At 42.5% G+C, this 21,093-nt stretch overlaps 2 protein-coding genes across 6 annotated transcripts in view; both read left to right on the top strand.

The window, feature by feature from the left end:
* ehbp1 (EH domain binding protein 1) overlaps nucleotides 1–4,679 on the top strand; it is a 164,787-nt gene extending 160,108 nt beyond the window's left edge. For all 5 annotated transcript variants that reach the window (XM_049600386.1, XM_049600390.1, XM_049600387.1 and 2 more), the window contains 2 exons: nucleotides 2,900–3,014; nucleotides 3,485–4,679. In XM_049600386.1, coding sequence (XP_049456343.1) covers nucleotides 2,900–3,014; nucleotides 3,485–3,575 — 206 coding nt within the window. In that variant the 3' untranslated portion in view covers nucleotides 3,576–4,679. The remainder of the gene's footprint in view (nucleotides 1–2,899; nucleotides 3,015–3,484) is intronic.
* A 3,635-nt stretch (nucleotides 4,680–8,314) lies between these two features.
* Nucleotides 8,315–17,252, top strand: otx1 (orthodenticle homeobox 1). Its single transcript, XM_049600820.1, has 4 exons — nucleotides 8,315–8,872; nucleotides 11,498–11,687; nucleotides 12,410–12,561; nucleotides 14,192–17,252. Exons 2-4 carry the CDS (start codon nucleotides 11,591–11,593, stop codon nucleotides 14,939–14,941), a joined length of 999 nt encoding a protein of 332 aa, XP_049456777.1. The 5' UTR covers nucleotides 8,315–8,872; nucleotides 11,498–11,590; the 3' UTR covers nucleotides 14,942–17,252.
* Nucleotides 17,253–21,093: the final 3,841 nt, after the last annotated feature.

Below are 21,093 nucleotides of genomic sequence, written 5' to 3'. Positions count from 1 at the left end.
TGGATCAAATCCTTTTGATGTCACATTGTTGTGTGTGTGAGACAGGAAGTGAGAGAGAAAGAGAGAGAGAGAGAGAGAGAGACACGGAGAGATGGATGCACGTCAGACGGCCTCTCCTCGCTTTGAGAGAACGGGGCTTTGGACCAGTTTGCTCTCTTGAATAAATTTAGCGTCGGAGAGACCGGGCGGAGGAGGGGTTCATGGGGATTTGAACCAGCGCATTCTTGTGTGCCTTGTGCAGACTCACATGGTTACCGTTGGCGTGCACGGCGAGGGTTATCTGAATACGCACCCACCATGTGAGTTGTACACACTCCTCCAAGTCTCTAACCTCTCTCTCTCTCATGGGGGAGGCGGGGTTTACGTGGAGGGGGGTTGTGAGTGGCTGCAGGGTGTTTTGTTTGTTCCTGGGTGTCTGGTTACCCAGCCTGCCCTGCTCTGGTGTTGCCTGGTCACGTCTCTCATCGGCTCTCTTTATTGTTTACCTTCCTAATGAGGGGGGCGGGACTCTGCGACATGTGATTGACAGCAGTGTGCTCGCCCCCCTGTAACCCCCCACCCCCCACCCCTCAACCAGGACTTTGGCTTTTTGGCTGAGATGTGCTCTGAAGGATAAGGAGGGCAGGATCAAGAGGGAATTTTTTTTACATACCTCTCTGTGTTTTTGTGGGAAGTTTTTTTTTTTTTTTTCTTCCTGAGCCCTCCTCTTGTGGGCCGGCCTTCTCGACAGCGAGAGGGAAAAGGGGGGGGATTGTGGGAGAGTGTGGAGTTATGGCGGATATGGATAACACACACATTCCTGTCTCACAATTATCTGAAGATGATGACTCACATGATGACTCATCTGTTTCTACACTCGACACAAATCATCTCCATCCTAAATTAACCTCGGGTTTAAAAAAAGAAACAGAAACACTCCTCAGCTGCAGGTTCGGACATATTTGACGGTTATTATAAAGTATTTGTCGAGTCCTCCACAAATCCCGAGGAGAGCAAATTTGCTTTCCTGAGAAAAAACGAAGAATGAGGGAGGGAAAGGAAGAGAGGAACGCAGAGAGCCAAATATTGGGACTGTGTTCATTTCGCTCTGTGGTTGACTTCAAAGGGACGAGCGGGGCCAATGAAGAGAGCGCAGACCTTTCAGGACAAACACACTGGGCCCAGCGTGACACACACACACACTCATACACACACACACAGCCTGACTGCCGCAATTTGACTCAATGAGGAGGGGGGGAATATTTATTTTTAATAAAGCCACACTTATTTTGGGAGTGACATTTTACAACATTCCTTTTATTCTGGAATCAATAGGCGGTTAAATATTGATAGAGGGGTGAAGTTGCCTACGCGCCACAGAAGTTGCACACGTCTCAGCTGTGTTTGAATTCTCTCTGGGATGGAGCAGATTTTTTTTTTAATATGAAACGATGGAGGGTTTTGGAGGGGACACGTTCTCACACTGAGCCGAGGAGTAGCTGGAGATTTCCTGTCTTTCCTTTAGCTGCTGGACAGCGCGGAAAATCTGCAGAGAGGTTTTATGTCGGCCTGAGATGTTTGTGTATCTGAACGTGTTTCAGTTGGACTCAAAATAAAACTACATTTTGTTGCACTGGTGATCTGAGCTGTAGCAAAGCTGAATTTGTGTAAAGCACAATTGCTCAATAATTAGATGCTGGATTGTTTAAATTTTACAAAATGATTTGCCGTGATGTCGCTCTTTAAGCAGTGTTGGTGTTTGGGGGTGAGTTTTGGGGCTGACGGAGGGAGGGAGGAGCGCTGCCCCGGTGAATGTGGAGCCAAGGGCGCCAGGCGGATATTTGAGCCCCAGGGGGAGTGAGTGCTCTCCTGTGGGCAGCCCCCCTCCCCTCCAGGGAGAGGCTGAGGGGATTTGGATCGGGGTCCCACCTGGGCCCTGTGGGGCCCTGTGGGGCCCCTTCCTGCAAAGACCCCGGAGAACTGAGAGAGGAGAGTCAGGGGCTCACCTGTTTGTTTGTTTATTTAGCAGAGGAACAAACTGTCTTTGACTTTTAGATGTTTGTATTTATTTAGATGCTTTTATGAAAGATTTCGGATCTTTGAGTGTTTTCTTAAACTAAGAGGAAGCAGAAACATAATTTCACTCAATCTTTATCTAAGATTTCTTTACTAACCTTTAACCTCAAATATCAGCCCCAAGACTTGAATAATTTCAAACTTATTTTTGCCTAAAATACAAATGAATAAGAATACAGCATACAATGTGGCTGTCACTTTTAATAGGGCATGATTTTTTTTTTTTAAACGTAAAACACAATCATCTGTGTTTTTGAAATTATGATTGAGGACTTTATACGGGCAGCATTTTCCCATGGGGACTGGACTCCTCATATATCTGTGTGTGCATCATACGGGCGCAGATTAACATGACAATATCTTCAAGTGTGTTTGCTCGGGTCAACATACGTCACTGTGAACACACACACAACCTGACGGAGTGTGTTTCCACGTCATGTCTACACACTCGTCCGTATATGGACGTGGTCTCGATCTCTACGCAGCCCAGCAGGTTAATAAGAAGATGCACTTTTACCAAAGTGTCCACCAGTCCATCCTGTTGAGGCTCTGTAGTCCTTTACTGTGACTCAGTTACCTGATGAAGAGCTGGAAACAAGTGAAGCCGCGTCCACAGATTTAAAAACAGTTTTGCTAGAGGAGCTCAGGAGGAACATTTCTATTCCAGGTAACTCTCTCTAGAAATGTTTTCACTCATCTTGAACTGTGAGGGCGTTCATGAGTCACAAGTTGCTGGCAGGACAAAAAAACTGAAATTTTCATCCATGTGACAAAGTGTGTTGACGTTTGTTAGTCCTCCGTGTCTCCTGGTCTGAAGGAGTTTGTTCCTCTGGTGTCGTTGCAGACTGGCAGAAGACGGAGGCCCAGAAGAGACGAGAGCAGCTGCTGCTGGATGAGCTGGTCATACTGGTCAACAAACGAGATGCGCTGGTCAGGGACCTGGACGCCCAGGAGAAACAGTGAGTTACCACACAATCCTCCAACACCACACACACACAGAACAAGACTGAGTCTAAAACATTAATGTAAACTCTGGGAACATCCGACCCCTGTTTGGTGAGTCAGTGTGAGAGCGTCTGCTGCCTATCTGTACGTTTCCAGAGCTCCCTCAGAAACTGTAGTGAACACATCGCAGGGCATGTTGCGTTCCAGCCGGCCTGCATGCATGCGCAGCAGCAGCACACCTGCATGGGCGGGATCCTTTCCAGATTGGCGGCACCGCCCGCCAACAGGGTGCCAGGCGGGTGAAAGGTCGGAGCTCGGCCCCTGGCGCTAGGCCACCCCACAGGCGGCACGGCGACGGTTGCCTCAGCACTGACTGTGTTACCTGTGTGTGTGTGTGTGTGTGTGTGTGTGTGTGTGTGTGTGTATTCTACCTCCTCCCTGCTTCCCCTGACACATCTGACCTTTTGACCTCTGCCCTCCACAGGGCCGAGGAGGAGGACGAGCACCTGGAGAGGACGCTGGAGCAGAACAAAGGAAAGATGGCCAAGAAGGAGGAGAAGTGTGTGCTTCAATGATTGTCAGTTCAGAAAAACGCAACCAACAAATGTAGCCGATAAAAGAAATGTACCATTATTATAATTATTATTATGAATATTATTATGATTATTATTGGATAGTAGCTTTCCTAGACATTTCTATCAGTTACTGGAATCCTGATGTGGTTGTTGTTTTGGTCAAATTAACCGCAGAGACGGGGCTGAACTCAGAGGCCCTGTGATGCCTTTGCACCAACTTTATACTGACTCAAACTGTCCCACTTATATACGATATTTTTTATTTGAATTCTCATTTTCTTTACCAGGAACGGTACTTTGTGTATGTAATATTAATATGTAAGAGACACGAGCAGTGCGAACCCTGTGTGACATTTGCATGTACTGATGCAGCAGCACAGCCTCCTCTGTCTGAATGTGGAGACCAGTCGGTTTGAGGTACAGCACAACTGGGTTTAATGGGGGGAATGTTTTTTTCTCATCACGTTGAGAAGATGACGTTTCAGTTGGACTTTTAAAAGGAGAAAAAAAAGAGTCGTTATAATATCAGTCTCGTCAAGCTACTTCATTACTTGACTGTGTGTCTTTTAATTATTTCATTTTAGAGTTTTTACTTGTAAGATATCTTAAAGGGGGGACGCATTCATAAATCTTGCATAAATCTTAACTTTCCTATTGCTTTTTTTAAATTGTCTTGGCTTGAAAGCAGTTTACCAAAAGAAAGATCATGTTTAAAAAAAAAATATCTCATGTTGTATATTTTCATCACTGCTCTGACCAATAGCTTCCAAAATCCTCTCTTGTTTTATTGTCAGGATTCATGCAGTCAGAAACAAAAATATATATATTATTTATTGCCGTTTGTCCGTTCAAGCTGCTTGTAAGTGAACCTACCATCACGTTTCATGTGCGTTTTTTTTTTTTGTTTTTGTTTTTTTTTTGCTCAACAACTTTTTGGTTTCTATTTATTGTATTCTGAAGAAGAGAAATATGCTTCCACGTGCATCACTTAGAGCTCCACATCTGGTGCAGTTGTCCTTTACGTGTTGAACATTTATCTGTTTATTTATTCCAGTGTCATAACCCAAGTCTTCAATAATAAAGTCCTTATGATTTCATACTCCACAGAGGCAGCGTGTGGCGTGTTTTTAACTCTTCATTTTAAAGCTGCAGGTGTTTAATTTGCACGCATTTGGACGCTGTTTTTTGATTATTTTAATATTTAAACATGGAGTTTTAGAGCATGTGTCGCTCTAAAGTGTGATATTTTTATTTATATAATTGCACACACACTTCAAAAACTTGTGATACCAATACTTTCAATCATTTTACCTCCAATCCCACATGATCCAGACCGTATTCCTGATCTCTCTCTTTCCACACAACAAAAACTTATTGAAATGCATGCACGCCTTTGGCTGCAGCGCTGCACATAAGTGGCCCCTATCACTGCATTCACCAGCGAGCGTTGCGTTTAGCAATGCTTATTATTCGGCGCTCTGTTCAATTCCCCTGCGACTTGTGCGTGTTTATAAATTAAAATTGGCGTTCGGGTTTTTGTTTGAGGTCGTTGCTGAGCAGGTTCCTCCGAGGAAGATTAGAGAAATCACTTTGTACCGAGCAGATGTTTTTTCCCTCCTCTCCCTCTCTGTGTTTCTCTCTGGGCCGCTTCTGTGCGCGCTGGAGACGGAGGGCAGAGCTGCAGAGGCTCGGTCACCCGCAACCAGAGATGGAGATGGAAATAAAAACTGGAAAACTATCAATATTAATTTTCAGATGTAGAAAAATAATATTTAACCACTTTATAATTCCCACAACAGCAGTTTCCTGGACGCACACTGGTGTCAAACTAAAATAAAAGTGGAAAATGTCCCTGCAGTAAGAAGCAGGATGTCTGTGGTTGAACCCTCCACACCACCCCTGCAGGCAGCCTCCCATCCCCGATTAAAGCAGGGAAATAGGTTGTGACAGCAGACGTCCTCCCCGGCCTTTCTAATACTTTCAAATTAATTTGCTGATTCGTTTCTTCTCTGCTTGGGACCGACTGTACGTGCACATTACGCACTCCACGTCCCCCGAGGCGCTTTGTTTTAGTTTGTATTATAGCGCGTTTATCACGGGGGTCTGTGATCTGCACAGTAAAAAGCAAAGAGCCAAAACGGTGAAGGACGTTTCGCTCGGTGCCGTGTGGTGTGTGTCTCTGTGAATGAGTGAGTGAGTGTGTGAGTGAGTGAGTGTGAGGGAGAAAGTGTGTGTGGGAAAACCTTAAAAAATATTCACAATGCCTGTCGCTTGTGCATGGATTTAAACCTGTTACATGAATATTTTAAATATGCTCTGTGTTGTTTTAAAAGCTGGATGATTCTAGAAAATTCCATGCGTAAAACTAAAGTTTAGTTCCTGAATTTGACCAAAAGTTTTCATGTTTCTTCCTCTGAACATCAGAATTAAATCAACAGCAGCTTAAGTGCAGGCCTAAAGAAACAAATATCAGATCATACATCTAATATTTTAACATATTTGATACATTTGTTTGGCATTAAAAAGATGAAAATGTCAGATAGAGTCGTGTCTTACCTCCTCAGCATCACCCGGGTGTCATTAATGTTCCTACTGGAGCAGAAGGAGTCAAAAACATTTGGAGTCAGTTTCCTATTTTTCAGTGAATAAGAGCGACGCACTGCGTAAAAGGCGGCGGTGCCTCGGCGCTGCTGTGCAGCTGAGGATCCTTCAGCTGAATGGATTATCTCCTGAGCTTTGATGTCTCCTGGCCTCACCTCACAGGTGCTGAGCGCCGCTCGGCCCTCTGCTTTACTTCCTTTCCCCGCCGCCGTCCAAAAACCTGCACCTGAGGGAGCCCGGGTCTCTGCGTGCAGCGCCGGGGCTCCTACAGCACTGTGTTTTATGCATCATCGTTTTAATAAGCACCGACAACATCCCCGCAGATCCCCGCTTCCAATCCTGCCGGCTGAAGGGACAAAACTTTTCCCCCTCCTCTCCTCGCCGCCTAATCCCAGGCTTTACCAGCTCAGCATTAAGAAAATTCAACTGCAATTTGGGATTAGACAAAATACTCTTATTACAAAAGGTTGGTGCAACTTGATAACTTGATACTTGTTCAGGGGTTTATCTCGGGGTCTTACTCACATCGAGAGAGGAGGAAAAAAACAAGAAATGTAGGGGAAATGTCAGAATAACCCGACTCTTTTGTGTTGTGAGGGCCATATTTGTTGAATGGCCTTTTTGCATAATTTAACGGGAGCCTGTGTGTGTTTGTGTGTGTGTGCGCGCAGAGGAGAGGAGGGGTGATGGTATTTCGGTCAGACCCTCCGCGGGCCCTCTGACTGCTCGGACTTCAGATGTGGTGGAAATAAAAAGGTGCGTAAAAGTGTTTGACCTCCAGTCAGCAGCCGGGCAACACAAACCCAAATCAATTAACCCCCCTCCCCAAAAATCATGTCGCATCTCCTCTCCGTGCATCTCCTCTCCTCATATCAACACCTCATTCATACATTTGAACGTGCGTAAAAACATGGACTTTATTCGTGTTTGCTGAGGTGCGTTCATGCGCCCTTTCCCTCCACTGTGCTCCTGCCTGCATCACTACAGGCCTCCGCACACAACCTCCAACATCACTTTGTTCCTCTTTTTTTTTTTGACCATTGATGTCTAAGTTTCTCTGTCAAAGTGCTCTCGTCGATGACTTTTAAGTCTTTTAAGGCCTCCACTTTGATACTCCTCCTCCTCCTCCTCCTCCTCACACACACACGCACGTAAAAATGTAATTTCCATCCCTGCAGCTTCTCTCTGAACATTAGCTCGCTTTCAGCTCGGGCCCTCGTTTACAGAAGTTGCAGAGATCCACAAAAGGATAGCCCGAGCTGAGCTGCTGCATCCCCGCGACCCTCACTGACACCCGGGCTAAAAAACACAGCAGAGAAAATACTGTTTGTTTTTGTGTGTGATGGGTTAAAAACACATTAAAAAACACCGACATATAAAGTGCAGGATTTGATTCAGTGACCGCAGCTTTTTGGTGCTGATTTTTCTTCTTCTGCGGATTCTTCTTTTTCCTCCGCAGTGAGTTTGAGGTCTATCCCTATTAAACTTTACGTCAACCATCCTCAAATGTAATTCTAAATGGGGATTAGACCTCATTAATATTCATGAGGACTGGTGTGTGTGTGTGTGGAGAGGGAGAGGAGGGGGTGTATCACAATAAAATCAAAATGGATAAATTTAACTTCTTTCCTCCTTTTTTGTTATTTCTCACGTTCAGTTTTTGGAGGGTGAGAAATATCACAGAGGAATTAACGGTAATAATAAAAGTATTAATAATTTTAAAAAGCAGCTGAGGCTTCCGGGCCTGTCGGAAATGTGTTTTGTGGTGAAAATGCGGCTTTCTGTCAAACTAAACACCCTGTCAAACATTTTAAGCCTCACAAAAAACATTTTCCATCTCTGGAAACATTTGAAATTCATAATTTTTATTTAATTTAACAAAAAAAAATGTATTTGAGAATAAGACACCGTGTGATTCAAGGATGCTAAAAACTGTCTGATTATTTAGAGGAAAATGTTTTTTAATGGAGGAAAAGTGCAGATTTTATTTTATATTTGACAGGATACCTCCAGTGTTTCCTCCACTGAGCTCCGTGCAAATTACAAAATAAGAAACTATTCGCGTAAAATGTGAATAACCGCTAAATTCGTCTTTTACGCACTCTCAGCTCTACACTCTGTTTCTCCTGCAGGCCTGTGAAACATTTCCATCTTTTTAAAAACCTCTCTTTGGTTCGTCTGGTCTCGGGACCGGGACCGGGAGGAAGGAGGGAGGTGGGGGTGAAGTGGGAGTGGGCTCTCCCGGCTGCCTCTGTGCGCCCATAGGCCGCCCCCGCCGTCCGTCAGCCCGGGAACGCGCTCCCATTGGCTGCAGGAGGCGGATCCGCAGGTGTCCTCCGCTCATAGAGGCGCAGGGCGGAGAGAAGGTGATCAATCTCCATCCGTCTCCATTAGAAATCACCTTAACACTCTGACAGACAACGACAAGCCCCCTGAAAGCAAATGAGTTTGATTTATTTGGCTGCAAAAACACGCGGAACCGCACCGAGGACGCGTTGGTGACGCCCGCGCGCTGATAACTGCGTGTTTTTTTGTGTCCGTGATGCTGCCCGGTTTGCACACTGTTGTTTGTTTCTGAGCAAGTCTGCCGCTGTTTGAGTTTTGTACCCTGCAGACTTCCTACTGCTGGATAATTTCACTGCTGCTCGCCTCCTGTGACCCGACAGCTCGGGAGAAGGGAAGAGGAGAAAAACAAGGTAAAGTTTCTTCAGTTTTACACATTCAAAGTCGATTAATGTCGAGTTTGTGCGCGTTTTTACGCACAGGAACAAACTGTGCAGCGTTAACAGAGGCAGCTAAAGTGTGGAAGCGACAGAAAGTCACTTTTTTAGACATTTCAGGAGCGGGTTTTCACCTTTAACTGTGACATGTGGACCGCGTGATTTCAATTTGCACCGCTGCACGTTTGCAGGAATTTTTTTTTTAGCGGATATATCAATTAATCCTCACCGTGGAGGACTCCGACCTGAACTGGATAAATTGAGTCAACTTCCTCCGGAGTAGATAATTTTCATATTTCTATTCCTGTTCGTTCCTGCGAGTTTTTTTTATTTGAGAGCAATTGGCCATTAAAGCGTTTGAACCACTTAGTAGATAATTGGAGAGGCGTGTTTTGGTTTTTGTTAATTTATTTTGCTGATAAGAGCCCTTCTGAAACGCTCTCTCCCCGGAGGTCTAATCTAAATTCTAATTGAGTTCATTTGCACCGAGATCTCGCCTTTTCACTCTCCGGCCTGGCAGGGCTGCAGAACGCGCTGCAAGGAGCCGCTGGAATACACGTTTGGTTAGTTCAGGTTTGGTTTTGGTCAGTCAGGAGCTCATTGTTAAAATAATCTCCTCTGCAGAGACTCTAATTTAATTCACACCATTTTAACATCAGGCTGTTTTTATGGGTGAGATAATTCCGCACTTATAGAGGTGAAAATCAAACTTTAAAATCAGCTTTAAAAATAGATTTCATGCTTTCAAACCTCCTGCAAGATTATCAGTGTTGTCTAAATGTAAATGCAGGTTATTTTAATGTGTAAGGAGTTGATGAATTAGTGGATTAATATATTTTGAGATGTTTATTTTCCCCTAAATGCTGTCTTTAATTCAGTCGTGTTTACTGAGAGAAACAAACAACCAAAAAGCAAATGACGTGGCCTGTAAATAAACAGTTTTAAAACCACAGAAAGGGTCAACAAATCATAATTATGCTTTATAGAAAATATAATTTTACCGTGAGTGTTTTAATCTGGAGAAAACCAAAAGGTGAGGAAATAATTTGACTTTTTTTTTTAAGTTTGGGTCTTTACCCCTGAGCCTTAACATAAAAGCGAGGTCACTTATCTTTTCACAAATATATCAGACTCCTCAGATGTTTCTCTGTAAATATAAATATAAATTTACCCTCATACCAAAACGGATTATTTTGATGTATTTTTATTCCCCTGTGGGTTCAGTTGATTTCAGATCCACAGGAGCCTCGCTGTGGTCAAAATACACACAAAGTCTGACGACCCGAAACAAACAGAATGAGCGAGTACAGAAAGACTTGAGACAACCACAGCTGTGATTTTTATAGATTATCAAACCACATCCATAATCCAGCTTTATACAACTGTGACTGTGTGAGTGAGTGAGTGTGTGTAGTGTCAGTGCAGGCCTTCACACACACACCGAACACACTCATATTAAAGTCAGGAAGCGAGTTTACACTTTAAACTTTATTTTTCTTGCAATGAAAATAATTCAGACACAACTGTAGGGAAATAAGTGACAATAATAATAAAAGGAAAATTTGACTTTTTTAAAATTGGAAATTAGATTTATTATTGAAAATCTTCTTGCAGCGTTTTGCTTTTTGACTTTAGAAGTGACTAAAGTTTTGAAAAAAAAAAGTGAATCCAGTGTCACACTCATTATTGGCTGCGTAAAACTGCATGACATCATAGAGGACAACAGATTATTTTGGTTGAATTATTGAGTTCTGTTTGCTTTGTTTTAAAGGAGAATTTAGATCATCTTCTAAAGTAAAAATAGCAAAGCTCGCGGTATTTTAACAACATGACAAATGGAGAAAATGTAGGATTAAAAAGAAGAGCCTAAATATTCTGCAGGTAGGAGGTGATGGTCATTTTAAAAATAAACGTGCAGATCAACATTCATGCAATGTGTGCTCACACACACGAGGGAAAAAATCAGAAATGTATTGAGACAAACACAGGATCATCCTTACTAATAACTTGCATATTTTTACTCTAACTTTCTTTGTCGTCTTATTAGATTTTAGTTCACGTTTAAAAAAGATTCAAGACGTGACTGCAGTGTGGTTTGTGGATGAAAAGCTGTGTACCGTCAGGTTTTATTTTGCTCCGCTGGGGTCGTGAGTTGGAGCCGTTTGACCCCGGTTATCCCCTCAACAAAAATCCAATATTCCTGAAGGGATTTAATGTTCGTCTCTGCCTCTAAATGACCAGTTTATCGTCCAGTAATTCGCGCTTTCATATCCTGCTGCTACTAAATAATAACTAAAGGGATTTTAGTAACTTTATGCTTCTGTATTTGTTGGCGTTTTCATGCGTAATGTCCCAGTTTGATTCGTTTGGAAAAGTGAGAATGGAGCGAGATTTATAACAGCTGAACATCAAACAATAGAAAAGACTGAAATGCGCACGTGTCATTGTGAACTTACATTGAGGAGTTTTATCTTAAATGTTGGTGCCAAAAAAGAGTCTTTTCTAAATATTCTCCGTGCGTTTAGGATGAATTAGGCCCTCACCAAAGCCTGTTTTTCTTCCTCTATAAGCTTCCTAATATTTCCTCCTGCATGTGCGCAGTGACTTGGATCGGCCCCCTGTCCCGTCAAGCTGCAGCATCGGGGGAAACCGAACCACTGGTCTGAGCTGGGTGGAGCTGTGACCGCCTGTAGCATGATGTCCTACCTCAAACAGCCCCCCTACGGCGTCAACGGCCTGGGGCTCAGCGGCGCTGCCATGGACCTGCTGCACCCCTCAGTGGGCTACCCAGGTAGGAGACCAACACACACACACACACACACACACACAGCCTACTCACAAACACTTTTAAACATGAATGCACCCAGTCAACTATAAGACCTCCAGACAATAATGGAAAATTACCAAAATATTTACAAGTCAGTAAAGATGTTTTTAGCTGGTAATAATGTGTGTTTGGGGGCCTTCATGGATAAATAAGAGTTTCAAAAGTGTGTGTAAAATATATATTTTTATACCAATTTGACCAGTGTAAGTATGATGTAAGATGTGTATCATGAATAGGCATTATAAAGGAAATAATAGGCTACACATTCAGATGGTGTAAAGTAATATGAACTGCCTTTATCTTCTTCTGTCAGCAAGGAACAGTAACCGACTTTTTAATCTAATAGGCATAAAAGGAAACATTTAATAGGCCTTCAATTAAACACTGATGATTTTTATCAATATAAAAATAAAGATTGGTTGAAGTTAAATCGTCTTTATTTCTCCACAGTAGAAAACAGCATCAGAATCAAACTTTTTTTTCACTTTAATAATAACCATAACAATAAAAATCACACAGCAAAACTTTTAATATTTAAAAAAAAAATATGGACATCATGTTTAAGTAAGGATATCGCTATATACTGTCTGTAAAATTATATTATTTAACATTTCTCCGGTGTTTTCTCCTCCTCCTGTGTGTGTGTGTGTGTGTGTGTGTGTGTGTGTCGGGTGTCTCCTCTGCAGCGACTCCCAGGAAGCAGCGTCGGGAGCGGACCACCTTCACCCGCTCTCAGCTCGACGTCCTGGAGGCTCTGTTCGCCAAAACCCGGTACCCGGATATTTTCATGCGGGAGGAGGTGGCACTGAAGATCAACCTGCCGGAGTCCAGAGTCCAGGTGAGACATGAAACATGTTCAACTCTGTATTTATACACGCTGTGTGTGTGTTAGGTAAAACAGTGGCAACGTCCCAAAGCACACACACATACCTGACAGGACCAACGGTTAACTCTGCATAGCCTATATATGAACTTAATACGACGATTAATTATGTTATTAACTAATATTAAACGGTTACATCTTTCATACAAAGACACATTTTTACTATTATATTCTATTATAACACGTAAAACTTAATACCAGCAACTTAAACGTTAAGGCCTGTAAACGTTAAACGGTCAAAGGAGGATTTCAACGGTTAAATTTAAACTGACGTTAACGTTTAGCTAGTTAGCTTTTTTAGCTAGGAGCTGCTGTTACACTTCGGCTAATCAAAATTATTTATTTATTTAAAAAGTGTGCTAGTTCAAAATTATTTAATTTCTCGACACTCTTTGTAATTAGAACATTGTTTTCTTTACAGCAATTAATTTTTCGTTATTATTTTAGAAACGGACCGTTGCTGTTGCCATTTCCGGTTGATGCTAATTAAAGTTTAACGTTAGCTAACTGTTAGCTAGCTTGCTATTAATGACGTGGCGTCCTAATATCGTCGACAAATCCAATTATGCTACCGGTAAAATAAATATTTTTCCTGGTATTTATGCCCGTAAATATGACTAAAAACCTACTTTGTTGTGTGCTTTAACAGGAGGATTATATAATTAACATCTAAGGAAAATATTAAGAATATTTTTAGGCCTGATAGATTACAGTTCGTTGAGTTCAGTGATTTAAGCCTCTTTTTAAAGGCGATAATAGCGGTCGTATGGATTAATATTGATCAATAATAGTGGGATTATAGCTGGTATTATTATGATACACACTGGTTTATTAGCTGTTTAGTTACTGGTGAAGTAACTGTAACGTGTTACTAACCAGTGAGCAGGGGCAGTTTAACGTGTTTGGTGCGTTCAATGGTTGTGGTTATTTCTACAATCCGCTCTTACCCACCTGTTTCTGTTTTAGCTCACCTTCACCACTTCATCTCATGCAGGTAGATAAATCAGTTTGTATACACGGATGTAAACAAAACTACATTTCCGATCAGGAAAGCTTACTTTTCAGCTGAACCAGTTTCTCATTATGATTTGATGCAACCGAGCTCAAGTCTGTGTAATTTGATCTGAAATATGGGATCTATAATGAAGAGGTTGGGAGCATGCCAGCAAATACTCCACAAACAACTCACTGGTGTACGACCATGTTGAACAAATACTACTCTTGAAAGGCATTAGGGGAAAACCAAGGCCTCTCGCTCTCACACAATTTGAGTTATTCTCAGAATGTGTGTGTGAAACAAAATGCTCTACATGATCCTACCCTCTCGGTGCTCTAGAGTTACCCTACTGTGTGCTGAAACCCAATAGCCTGTTATCTTAGAGCCGTCTACCAGGTATGAAATTAGACCCCTGGCTGGTCCGAGCCAAGGGGCCGCAGTGGAAATGAACCTTGATGGCTAATAACCCCCAATTTTCCTCCATAATGTACTCCCAGCATGGCCTGGGAGTATCTTTTTTTTCTTATGAAATGCTGAGGTTGTTTGTGTGTATGGTTGCTAACTCCTGGCTGCTGTTCTCGCTTGTAGGTGTGGTTCAAGAACCGGAGGGCCAAGTGTCGCCAGCAGCAGCAGAGCGGCAGCAGTGCCAAAGCCAGGCCGCCCAAGAAGAAGTCTTCTCCGGCCAGGGAGAGCACCGGCTCTGAGAGCAGCGGCCAGTTCACGCCTCCTGCTGTCTCCAGCACGGGCTCGTCCTCATCTTCATCCTCCTCCACCAATCACACGGGCCCGGCGGCGCTTAGCAGCACCTCTACCTCCATCAGCACCGTCTCCTCCATCTGGAGCCCCGCTATCTCCCCTGGAAACGCTCCTGCTCCTGCAGTGGCCCCGCTCCCCGAGCCAGGACCCCCTTCTAATGCCTCCTGTATGCAGCGTTCAATGTCAGGCTCCGCCGCCGCCGCCACATCCTACCCCATGTCCTACAACCAGACGCCGGGCTACGGCCAGGGCTACCCCACCCCATCCAGCTCTTACTTCAGCGGCGTGGACTGCGGCTCTTACCTGGCCCCCATGCACTCCCACCACCACCCCCACCAGCTCAGCCCCATGACGGCCTCCTCCATGTCAGGCCACCCGCACCACCACATCAGCCAGTCATCAGGCCACCACCATCACCACCACCACCACCAGGCCTATGGCGGCTCCAGCCTGGCCTTCAACTCCTCCGACTGCCTGGATTACAAAGAGCAGACTGCAGCCTCCTCGTGGAAGCTCAACTTTAACACCACAGACTGCTTGGACTACAAAGACCAGGCCTCCTGGAGGTTCCAAGTCTTGTGATCAGGCTTTTCCCCCCTTCTTCCCTCCCTGCTCGTCAGCTCCCTCTTCTTCTTTTATTTTCCAGATTAGCATATTGCTTGTTTTTAAAGACAAAAAGAGTTTATGAACCATAAGATAACAAGATAGCAGCAGGAATGCTCAACAATCGGACTTTGTTTTTCCTCCCTCTCGTCCTCCACGTCTTTAAAAAAAAAAAAAAGAAACAGTCCCTCACGTATGAAGAGAAAACATCAGGAGCAGTTTCCTGACGATGAAGAATGGGGTTTTTAAGACGCTCATTCTTGGATGACCTTAAGAAAACCAAACTGTTTTTCAAAACTAAAAAAAAAAAAAGTCATTTCAACCAAACTCCTTTGACCACCAGCTCTCTGGCTCTCTGGATGGGAGGAATATTTTCCCCTCTGGTGCACCAACAGGAACTGCCTGCAGTGCCCCTCTTTACCTCCAAACCCAATCAAATCCTGTATAGTTTTTATTTCTGAAATTTGTTATTTTAGGATGACAGAGATTTTTAGTCAGCTGCGCCGAGGAGCTGAAATATGTAAATATGTATTTGGGTCAGTTACAGTGACCATGTTTAGTTTGTGTTTTTTTTTCCGAATTTGAAATTGTTTATTACCACTTTGGGAGTTTAAAAAAAAAAAAGAAAAACCTGTATGTAAATCTTTCCAAATATTCCAAAGAGAACAAATTGGCCATAAAGTTCAGCTTTTATATACGTTGTTTTAAAAATGTTTTGGCAATTTGAAATGTCTTGGAGGGAAAAATCTAAAATATAGATGCAGAACTATGGGCGTTCGTCCAGGTTACAGTTTGTTTTCCGGATATTATTATTCTAACCTCTATACATTTTCAAACCAGACCTCCTCTCTTGGGCATTGTCGTGATATTGGACATGTTTGAACCGCAGCACTTGGCTTGATAATGGAGTCAGAGCATTTTTTTTTATTTTTTGGAGAGGAAAAATGTGGATTTATAGCTCCAAAATGACAGTAAGATGTTGAATGTATCTTTAAGGCGAACCACCCTTACATACATGTTCATCCAATAAAGATCCGTTAAGTCATATTTATTTTCCACAGTGGATTCTGTCTTTGGTTCCCAACAGGGAGTCAACTTTTTATTTATTTATTCTTTAGATGCATGTACAGCAGCAAATTACAAACTCAAGATTGCTGTTTTCTCTCATTTGAATTAGTCACACTTTTATTTAAAAGCTTGTTGATTTTGTTTATTTCCTAATTATAACGGGGTAAATGCAAATTAGGCCATAATTAATACAAGCCATGAACGCGTGTAGGCCCCGCATTTCCATTTTAGAGAGCAGCCAGTTTTAATCCTCTCTGTCTCTGACTTAAATTGAAACACTAACATCTCCCCTCGCTTTAGGGAGACCAAGTGTCTTTTTAAACTGCGGCGTTAAAAAGCCCTAAATATTGAGCCGCGAGACATTTGATCGAGGCGTAATTGAATGCAGCGCTGTAATGGCGTGATAATTACTCCTGCGCCCTGAGTTGGTTTCTCCAAAATAACCTGCAGGAATTTCACCGCCTCTGATGCGGTAATTACGTAGGTGGGGCCAGGTTAGGGGGTCAGATGTAAGTGAGTGAGTGTGTGTGTGTGTGTGTGTGTGTGTGTCTAGTGCTCGCAGGCATAAACGCATTATAAAAGAGGAGGAGGAGGAGGAGGAGGAGGAAGAGGATGAGGGGGAGTTAAAGAAAATATCGCGTCAGTTCTCTGGCAAGGTTGTTTTGGACGAGCGTGTTTTGAGCCGTGAAGGCCGCACTGAGAGCAGCAGAAACAGATTTCATGCAAATTAATGGCCCCGATCAAAACAACCGTCCTTGTGCAAAGAAATTACCCCCCAAAAGAGAAACGCTGTTGTTTTAATTAAGACAAACGGGAGCTTTTTTATCTGACTGCGAAGATTGAACAGAAATTAACCCATTAAGTGTCTCTAATGAGGGCTGCAGCTAACCTAACCATCAGATTAATCACTATGATTGATTATTAGTTTCTTGATTATTGTTTTGTCTTTTTGTCTGTTTCCCACACCGTCGTCTAACCCACCAAAATATCCACTATTTTTTTTAAATAAAGCAAAAAAGCAGCCAATAGTCAATTATTAAAAATAGTTGCTGGTTAATTTTCTCTCTGACTAATCGATTAATAAGCTATTCATTTCAGCTCGTTTCAGGATGAGGAAACATATTACTCACAGCTTTTTACATGTTAAATATGAGGCAGTTTTACTTACTTATGCCTCTAAAAATATTAATAAATGAATAATCTGAGAGGGTAAAACTCACTCTTTGCTGACAGATCTAAACTTCTGAGGAGGGGTCGCAGGTTGTCACAAGTTAAAGTTTATCTGAGAGACAGAAAAGAAACATACAATTAATTTTTTGCGAGGTTTTGCTCTTTTTTTTTTTTTTATAGATATGAGTTTTACTTCTTTGTGCATCTAAAAACCATCCAAACTAAACAATGTGAGAGGTTTTACAGCCTGTGATATTCTATTGATAGGCTATTTCAGATAATTTTACCCACTCAGGCCTCTAAAAATCAAAATGAAACATTATCAGAGAGAAAATCTCAAGATCACAACTGATTTGCTGCATTTTAAATTGTCACGAGCCTAAAAATGTTGCGCACCACTGTCCCAAATCTAATCAACCTGATCAGAATTATCAGCCTGATCGATCCCCACTGTAGGCCTCTGTGTGCCTGTGCAGAGCCTGTTTCAGCTGCAGCCTGTCCCCTCTCTCTGTCTCTCTTTATGTAAATGAGGCCCGCAGCAGCTGAATAAATATCTGCCGACCAGGACATTAAACATGTTTGCGCCAAGACGCGCAAACAGCGCAGCGAGTGTCCACCAACAGCGGCGGATTTGTTCGGATTTGCATCAAACAAACATTTGCGACCAAAAATCTTGTGGGATGGTTGAAGAGAGGGAGACAGAGAGAGAGAGGGAGACAGAGCCACAGGTCCGTCATGAGACAGCTGCTCACCTTCAAACAGCGGCTGAGCGGTGGAAACGTTTCTGACAAAAGCGCAGAGCTCCGTTATTTAATGTTTCCTCTGAGGATGTGAAGCTGCAGCCGACGTGTCACACACACATGCAGGAGGTGTTTTTCTACAGCAGTCAGGACACTGGCTCAATAATTACACTGTAACATCATAATAAAAAGCAGAAAAACATTTTTATAATGACCAATTTCTCGCTTCGGAAGATTTTGGAGATACAGAGCGAATAAAACGGGGATGAGAGAAGTTATGGCTGAAGTATATTTAATCCTGCGCTAATGTGAAAGACGTATGATTTACACTGAGGAGGAGGAGGAGGTGTGTTTTGTTTCTGCAGAAAAATAAGACCGAATCTAACATTTAAAGGATTGTTTACCTGCTGTAGCTGCGACATAAAGCTGCAGGTGAAACGGCGTCTCGACTTGTTTGAAGAGAACAAAGCATCTTGTAATACAAATAGTTTTTAACCGCATCAACCACCCGTAATCAACAGGCAAATTATTTTGTTCTCATCGCGATTTCCTGCAGCTGTTTGTGCAGCAAACGATGTCTTACATTCAGTATTTAAATCTCGTGCCGCCTATTTGTCATCAAACACGACATAAAATGATGTAAATCTGTGTTGTTTTAGTCAACTGGATGAAAGAGGAGCCTCGCTTTAATTTACCTTTGTTACAGGCTTCAGCTGCTGGTAGATTTATTTTTTGGGGGGTGGGGGTGGGGGGTTAAATTTGGAAGTGTATTGTTTCAGGAAACGAGAATATTTCCCAAAATGCAAGGTAATTAATACTGTAATTATTTTGCTTTTGGATCGATTTAAATTTCATTTATTTGCATCATCAAACTCTCAAGAGCTGAAACTTTACAACAAAGAAAAACATCCATATTTAGAAAAGTAAACAACCTAAAACCACATTTTAATAATTTAAAATTAAATTTTTTTTGTCCTTTCATAATATTCACACTTCATTTGTACATGTGTTTTTATTGATTTTAGTTTTAAATTTAAATTATTTTAATGGTGCAGCCATGTTAGTTTATTGCAAACACACACATCTGCTTACTTTAGTTTACTATGTTTCCAATGTGTTAAACACACCTTGAATTAACAGGTATCTTCAAATGATCACTGATCTAAATCCTAAATAATCTTGAACGCACTGTGATTATCAACCTTCTTCGATATGCCAGACATTTAAAGACAAGCACTAAACATTTTATTATTAGTTAATGATAATCCAAATTAGTTATTTGTTCTCAGACTCTCCTTCTACACTTTGTCTAAATTTATTTGCCGAATAATTTTGTTTTTTCCTCTTCAGATAAACAAAAAAAGCCAAATACGTTGATACCAAAGTGTTTTTATCACGGCCTCGTCTGAGCTGCACAAAGGAGCAAGAACCCAGATCCACCTCTACCTTAGAGAAGGTTTCAGTGATTATAAGTTGATGATATAATCTAATAGTCAAACAGTTTGTCTTTGTTTGACACACCTTTCTGATTTTTAGAGATTCAAATTCTTGGAGTGCTTTGAGAGGATTTTAGGTGAACACAGAGTTCAACCAGCATGCTTTTAGGGACACTAGTGACTGATAAACAATGTCGTAAATCTTTGAAATTGATAATTTTCTTTTATCAGCATTTCATTAAAGCCTCTAAAATGTCAAAGTGTTAAAATTAGGAGCCAAGGTTGAAAAATTAAAGAGATACATACAAGGATTTCTGCAGCTCCATTCAAGGAAAGTCCGTCACTTAATAAAAAAGCACATTACTGGAGCAGTTCATCACTTTAACACTTGTGTGTGTATGAGTGTGTGTGTGTGTGTGTCATTTCAACCTGAGCTGAGGGTCTTCACACTGTTCAATAGGACGATCGATTGCAGAGCATCGCCTGTTGTCAACTGTTGACCTTTTGGCCTCTCGCCTGCTCCGGTGAGAGGTGTGTGTGAATGTGGGTGGACTGGAAACTGTTGACATTTTGTTCACACTTGTCCAGGAGATGAACTGGAACCGAGCTGGACCTTTTTTTTTTTTTTTTGTCTTTGCATGAGTGGTTGTGATTTGTATCTAGAAACAGAGACAGACAGTGACAGATAAAGACAGACAGAAACTTTGGTGTGTGAGACCTCGCAGGCCTCGATGAGTCAAAGTGTGTGTGTGTGTGAGAGAGAGAGAGAGAGAGGAGTCTGGAAGGGACAGCAGATGCGCTGATAGCAACCTGCATGCTGGGACTGTTTTCTTCTATTTCCATGCAGGACAGGAAAAGAAAAACTCACACTCGTCTTTCATTGGCTGCCGACTGTCGCCAGACCTTGGCATCCCCGTGTGTTCATAGGCCGGTATGAGGAGTGAGAGATGATACAGAGGAGGATTATATTTACCTGGGAGGTTAATCTGGGGTCAACTGTACACCGATGTGGGCGGAGTCCGGGGCAATGTCTCAGGTTTCTCTGCTTTGTCAGAAAAGACTTCTTCTTGAATTTTGTTTAACATCAAGTGTGGGCACATAACGCTGGTGGTTGCAGTCCGTTTTGTAGATTTTAAAGTGTTTCCTGGTCCGACATATTCACATAACAAAGCCATTGACAGTCGCTCGAATCCAAACTCAAAGACGGTACCATTTGGTTCCTATGAGGGGATTTCACAGTCGAGTCCAGGTGGAGCTGATGGAGTGAAAGCAGCTTAGTCATCCCTCCGACACAGGGCACTGACAGCATTCATGAAATTCCTCGTGGGTTTACATACTGTAGATTTAAGTTGAGCAGAGCACAGGCAGGACGACGTCGTCTTTTATTTCCTTCTGGAGGCAAACTCCTGACTCCACACCAGTGGAGTTAAAGAATGAGTTTTGGGGGGGATTTGGCCCACTGGTCACCTGACCTGAGATGTGATGAAGGTTCAGTCACCTCTCTACTTGTCAAATAGAGACCGCTCTGGTCACTCTGTTTGCCAGGGCTCACATACCGTATGGCTATGACCACGTATAACCCTGACATGCTTTGTAAAAAAGACAAACAATCTAACTAAAATGGAAGAAGTCTCTGTCCGTCTGTCCTTCAATTTTCTCGACAACCGTTCATCTGATCGACTTCACACTTGGTGTGTGTATAGCTGAGGACCCGAGG

This window comes from Epinephelus fuscoguttatus, linkage group LG16 (genome assembly GCF_011397635.1).
Source record: "Epinephelus fuscoguttatus linkage group LG16, E.fuscoguttatus.final_Chr_v1".
NCBI classification, from domain to species: domain Eukaryota; kingdom Metazoa; phylum Chordata; class Actinopteri; order Perciformes; family Serranidae; genus Epinephelus; species Epinephelus fuscoguttatus.
This window is presented reverse-complemented; position numbering and strand designations above follow the sequence as displayed.